At 38.0% G+C, this 6,786-nt stretch overlaps 1 protein-coding gene across 1 annotated transcript; it reads right to left on the reverse strand.

The window, feature by feature from the left end:
- Positions 1 to 587: 587 nt before the first annotated feature.
- On the reverse strand, positions 588 to 5,311 carry ccr7 (chemokine (C-C motif) receptor 7). Its single transcript, XM_034686993.1, has 3 exons — positions 4,993 to 5,311; positions 2,913 to 2,962; positions 588 to 2,537 (listed from the first exon to the last, which is right to left on the reverse strand). Exons 1-3 carry the CDS (start codon positions 5,006 to 5,008, stop codon positions 1,464 to 1,466), a joined length of 1,140 nt encoding a protein of 379 aa, XP_034542884.1. The 5' UTR covers positions 5,009 to 5,311; the 3' UTR covers positions 588 to 1,463.
- Positions 5,312 to 6,786: the final 1,475 nt, after the last annotated feature.

The raw sequence follows: 6,786 nt of genomic DNA on the forward strand, positions 1-6,786 counted from the left end.
AACTAGCCTTAAACTGATTTTTCAGGATATTAGAACCAAGCTGAAAACCATAATCCAATGTCTCTAGATGCTGTGATTGTTCTGTGCTGTACAGATTATCTGCTGAAATGTTAAGTGTTGATTGTACATGAAGCAACAGGTAAAAGTGCAGAGGAGGGAGGCTGGAGGGTGATCAGATTGTTTTCATCAGTAATTGAATGCAGGCTTTAAGGCTCTGTGATAAGTTGTATACAGTATGGGTTGCTGTAACTGCACAGCTTTGCTCTGTGGTCTTATCAATCTTACATTACAGTTCAAATGTCATTTTATTACAGATTATTTTTAGCTCAGACAACTCACGTCTTGTCCTCAAAGACTACAAATAAGTTTGTTTTTTTGAGAAAATAAAACTGCTTGGGGTTTTTTGCCCTCAGACAATTTCAGATATTCATTCAAAATGTCAAGACAAGTATTTTCCTGTTGTCATTTTCATAACAGTAACAATAACAACTTCCGCAAATATTCTGCTGTAAAACCCAAAATAAGCTTTTATTGTTTTATTTCTCTGGTGTTACTTCACAGCCCTTCCTTCAATCAAGTACGAAAGGTAATGTAAAATTGCCATTGTTTATTTATTCACATCAATTCTTTTTGTACAGCTTTTTAACACAGATGTAATTAGGACACACAAAGTCTTGTTGAAGTGCGTTTGATCTTATTTCTTAAAGTTTTCAAATATTTTACAACACAGAAAAGAAAGGTATAAGAAAAGTAGAGAGCTGTGCTTTGTTTAGGTTGATAAATGCACATAGTTTTTACTTATAAAATAGGTCAAACTAAATTCCTGAAGCCTCTATTATTTCAGCCAAAAGAAGAAAATAATCCATCTTTGATCATTACTGACAAAAAACACCAACAAAGAGAAACTACAAACTAAAACAAAAAACAGCAACAATGATACATTTCTTCTATACATACTGTGAATACATAGTTTCCCACAGAATTATGCTGTACCTGTGGCGGGGGAGGTGGTGACACGCAGGGTGGGGCACAGGTCTTATTGGAAATATTGAAACACATTGCCCTGTCATGTTATGTAATCTATTAACACACCCGCCTCCTACACTTCTTCCTCTCTGGATTCTGAACTCAATATTAAGCTACTACAGGTGATCTGCATGTGGACTAGACTTGTGTATGACATAGCATTTTGCAGTGATCCAAAACTGAGATAGCAGAATGATATCGACAGCAACCAGCCTGATATAACTTTTAAAACAGTGACATGAGAAGGTTCATGTTTAACAGAGGTCACTCTTCAATTGATGCATTAACAAAATAGACAGACAAATATCCCTTTGCGGCTGGCCCAAGTGCGTGGCAAACACTGTTGTGTCCTTTTTATTGAGACTTTTGTAATAATGGGCGGCTGTCCTTTGTCTGGCGTGCAGGCGTGAGTCAGCTTTGGTCCAAAATAAAACAGCTTAAGGTGAAAAGGTGGTGGTAGTCTCAGTGTCTGTGTTCCCCGAGCTCCTCCTCCTGCCACAGGTGTACCTGAAGAACCTCTCCTGGCTCATGCAACCAAAGTCCTTCAGCAGCTTCAGGAGGTCATGACGAAACTTCACACCAACAAAGGCATAGACGAAAGGATTCAGGCAGCACCTCAGGAAGGCCACACACTGAGTGACATCAGTCGCGTAGAGGAGACGGTTTTCATAGTCACAATCTTTGGTTCCCCCTTTAGCTGTTTCAATTGTGTTCCAAAATAAAACCAGGTTATAAGGCAGCTGGCAGACAAGGAAGACAGCAACAACAGCGAGAATCACCTTGATTGCCTTATTTCGCTCAAAATTACGAGCCTGGCAGAGGGTGTGAACAATACTGCTGTAACAGAAGCTCATGACCAGGAGAGGAAGGAAAAAAGCCCAAACAATCTGGCTGGCCTGGAGGCTAACACGGAGTGGGTCAGAACTGCTGGAATAAGGTGTGCAGGTGTTGTTATTTATGTTGGTGTAGGTCATTTCTGGTATGGAGAAGATCAGCGCCACCACCCAGATGATTACTGACGAGACCTTGCTGAGAAACATTGCTCTGGAGCGGTGGCGGTGAGCAGAGACTGCCTTGGAGATCGCAAAGTAGCGGTCCACGCTGATGAAGGAGAGGAGGAACATACTGCTGTAGAAGCTGACTTTGTAAATGGTGTTCATGGCTTTGCACACAAATATGCCCAGCACCCATTTTGCAACAGAGTTCGCTGTCCAAAAGGGGAGCGTGAGAGCAAAGAGAAGGTCTGCGAATGACAGGTTGAGCAGGTACACATCAGTCATGGTCTTGAGACGCTTGAAGTAGAGGAAGGTGAGGATGACCAGTAGGTTCCCAACCAGCCCCAGGAAGCAGATGATTGAGTAAAAGATTGACATGAACCAGAAGCGAAACTTGCGGTTGGATGCTTTGACACAGAGCTGAGGAAAGGACGAATAATCCATACTGAAAGTTAAATTGTAATCCGGGTATAAGGGGGTTGTATCTTCTTTATCATCATCCTGACACAAGCAAGACTGCAAAGACAGATTCAGTGATCAAATTAATGTAATAACTGAGATGAATAATTAATTGATAACTTGTTTTTACACAGAGGAGTCCTACTGAGATAATACAAGAGACTTCTGGTCAAGACAGCAGCACTGCAGAGCGTTAAGAACAATGTAAAAACAAAAATTAGAGGACAGCAAAGAGCTATCATGAGCAAATCTATAGAAATTATATCCTTTCTTTCATTGCCCTCCTCACATTTTACCTTTGAGCAGAAACAAACCACAACCGCCTTCTTAGAGGAAATTGTGCATTGGAGGGAAAGGTTGTGGTTAGTTACCTGCCCCCAGTTGATACTTCCTGATACAATGAGAGGTGTAGAACTTGCGTACTTGTCTTACCTTGAAATTTATAAACCATATCAGTACGACTGAAAGAAGCATATGGAGGTCTGAAAAACAAATGGAGTTATTTTTTAGTATCCAATCCCTGATTCAGTTTGACCATCTTCTTGCAAGCAAAGCACCATTCATAATTAGTTCATTTAAATCTTGATACCAAGGTGCCAGGGCACAGACAATGATAGAAACAACGTATCTGAAATCATTCAAGTAAGCTTGGGATAAAGGAAAAAAGGAAAAATCATGGCTTTTCCAAATCAAAATTCACAGGATGATAAGTTGAAGATGAAGGGATTGGTGATAACAATTACAATCTGAGTAGCAGGCATGCACATTTTTGGTTAAGTAGAAAATGTAGAAGTAGTAGTATATCTAGAATTTTATTTTGAACATTGATTTTACATCTCTATATCAGAGTTGAACCGTTCACCAGATCATAAATGACATCAAAATAATCGAACACAGAGAAAAAAGTTCTTTAACAATTCTATTTATCTTAAATTAAATGCATTAAAGTGTATTTCTATTTGCAAAACCACATTATATGATGACAACATTACATAGTGGCTTGGAAAAGTACTTCTTTAGTTATCCAAAATCCTGATATTGAAGATATTTTTAAGTATCAACACTATTTTAAGCAATTCTTGCCTTCATGATAAAATAATTTCATGAAAACAATTAAAAATTTCAAAATAAAATCAATTTTGTGTTGACAAAGTTTATAAAATCAAATAAAAGTCTGAAAAAACACCTCAGTAGGTGCTTCAAACATGCTGTCATAAATTACCCATCTCCGAGCCCAACCAAGAACCTCTTATGACATCTTTCAGAGTATTTTCTTCAAAAACCTTCACAGCCCTTAAAGTTAGATTTATTTGTATTCACTTGAAAGAGTTTGTAACACTTTAAAACCCCTGTGAAGAGTTTGGTATGGGACAGACTGATAATGATAGTGATTCCTGTGTATGACCTAAGAAACAAGACCATGTGCAACAAAACTTACAATTCCTGTTACGTAATGTCTAATGCCAGTATCTCCTGTGAGGGAGAAGGGGTCAGACAAAGACAAAAGGATGACATTTTTCATCAGAATAACCTTGCAAATAGATAAAGTGTATCACTCTGTCCACAAAGAGTAGCAAAATCAACAAAACAAAGTTCCCCATGGCAGCTTTGAGCATAGTTTTGATTAGGAGCATGGCCAAGTGGGCAGCACTGACATGTTGTAGCACCTGGACATGTATAATTCTTCTGACTGTTGCAGTGTAATAAGTATAGTGGCATTAAGATTAACAGTTTCAGGTGTCAAATAATCAGCTGATATTAGCTATACAGTACTCTGTGTTATTTGCAACCCTCATGTAAAAGGATAATTTGTGACATTGCCTTGCTCATATAAGTTCCAATCCAGCCAGCAGTGTTGTGGTTTTGAATAAGCTCATTGAAAAAAATTACCCAGTTCCTTATATTTGTGCTCAGTAGTCATTAGTCATAAAATATCTAGTTACTGATGTTAAATGTGTTTTCCTTATATTGACACATCACAGACTACAGCATAGATGTTATAACTTTATAAGAAAACTCTCATTGCTATGTTGTCACAAAAATGCCCCAGATTGTTCTTTTAAAACTGCCTCTGGATGGTTTTTTCATTCAATATGTCAATGAATATTTTTTTATGTTGAAGTGGCAGTGACTGATTGGGCTACTCCATTCTTGCTGACTGATTCTTTAGACCAATAAATAACCACAGAACTACAGGTACAAGTGAATTACAGAAACAAGAAGTAGATCTCACAAACCATGTCTGTGATTTAAATCCTCTCTTCTTTAAAAAACGAAACTACTACCAACACTGCATACACACACATACAACATTTACAGCATTGGCATGAGGTGCAGGTGTTAGATTTAGCAGATTTCACAGGTCACTTCTGTCATTTCCTGTTAAACGTAGTAACTCTCATTGATTTAACTGATGCTAGAGGTCTGCTCATCCTGGCTGTTTGTTTTTCCTTTAAAAAAATAATAAAATATTTAAAGTACATGTTGATACAATCTTTTCAATTTTACTCACCACTGAAAGAAGTCATGCTGACAGAGCTCCGTGCTGTGGGTTAAGCCACTAAACACAGAATGTCTCTGTGTGATGCTGGTTTCCCCTTGTTGAAGCGAAAAAAAAAAAAAAAACACCTGAAACTTTTTTCTCCCAGCCTTCAAGTATCATGTCGTAATACACAGGGAACTACAGACTGTAACTTTATGACCACTACATGTATACATTCTTCATTGTATTTCTTCAGGGCAGAAATACTTTGTTACAAGTCAAGGTTCAAAAGCATCGAAAGCTTAAGTGAAGCACATATGTATAGGTCCTTTTATTTCTAAGATTTCTTTGGGGGAGGTTTGCCTTTATTCTGGGACACCTGGTGAAGAGAGACAGGAAATGTGTGGTGAGTGAAGAGAGACTGAAGACATGCAACAAAGGGTTGAGGAACCATCAACTGCTGCTATGAGGACTGTAGCCTCTCTGTACGGAGGGTGTGGGGGGCAAAATTGGCACCCCAATGTACAAAAGTTTGACCATACTAAATGTTATAAAGTAAAAGTACTCTTGTAGAAAGATACATATAAGATACATTATAGGGTTATTATTATTTATGCAAAATGCCGTATCACTTTAATGTCGCAGCAGCATAGGGTTGAGCCTTGGTAATAACTCTGTGAACTGGTAACATTTTGTGCTGATTATTGTAATCCGAAACATAACTGCAGCAGTCACATTAGAAGTAGCATAATAAGATGCAATGATGCAATGTATCTGTGTGAAATATAGTGATGTAAAAGCAGAAATATAACTGATAATGTCCAAATACACCAAGATTTTACGAAGTGCATCAATTGCATCATCATGAGCACATAGCTTGGTCCCACCACAGATGATGACCTGACCACCTTCTCAAAATAAACTCAGAAGATACAACCATAGCCACTTCCTGAAGTTTATCAGCTTGAGTTTATAAATGATCAGGCTGAACTTTGAGGGGTAGATTAAGAAATAGTTTTCATAACATCACCAAAACATTTATATTACAACAACAATTTGGTGGAATCATTTTCTTACAGATTGTTGGATTCAACTGGGGGACAGCAGACAAACTTGTGAGTTGAAGTCAGGCTGAATGTTCCAGTGTGAAAATGTTAATTTGTCACAGTTACGATAATAATATTGATAGACATCATGTTAACATGATATTCATGTAGTCTTATACACTAATAAAAGCAGATCTGAAGATCTGTTGATTGTCACTCTGCTATGGTTTACAGCCACACACTGAATGTGTGTGCATGTTCCTTTTTTATACATGTGCACCACAAGCTGACAAACTCACCAGAGGAAACTTAATGTAATCACATGATATCTTTCAGCACCATGTGCAACATCCATCTTAAATTCTAAATGTGTTAACAGTCTGAAGTATTAAGTCACATTTCCTGTCAAACATCGTTTTGTATCCTTGTTTCACTGGACAGCAGATGAGCACTTGAAAAAAAACTATACACCCAACTTCTGTCAAGATGTGCATGCAGGCCTCTGCACACCTGTATCTCTCTCTGCGGTTGTGGTTTGTAGCTTTCACTTGATTCAGAGCTAACCACACGTTGCAAACATGGCAAGCTGCATTTACGAGGACATCTCTTAGAATTTAACTAAAGCACTGCCAAATCTGATCATAACAGCATGTCATAAGAGGCTGAAAACATCACACGTAGTATTAGCACAAGCTTTTATCTCTTATCAGGTTTCAGTCATTCATTAAGTCATGAAGTGCTGCTGGATACTGTAGCATGCAAAAATGTTCTGTGTTAT

This window comes from Notolabrus celidotus, chromosome 7, assembly GCF_009762535.1.
Source record: "Notolabrus celidotus isolate fNotCel1 chromosome 7, fNotCel1.pri, whole genome shotgun sequence".
NCBI lineage: Eukaryota > Metazoa > Chordata > Actinopteri > Labriformes > Labridae > Notolabrus > Notolabrus celidotus.

Excerpts from the sequence above, each read along its gene's own strand:
- ccr7 (XM_034686993.1), bottom strand. Across the intron at positions 2,538-2,912 it reads TATGGTTTATAAATTTCAAG|TCTTGCTTGTGTCAGGATGA; the intron begins GTAAGACAAGTA and ends CTGTCTTTGCAG.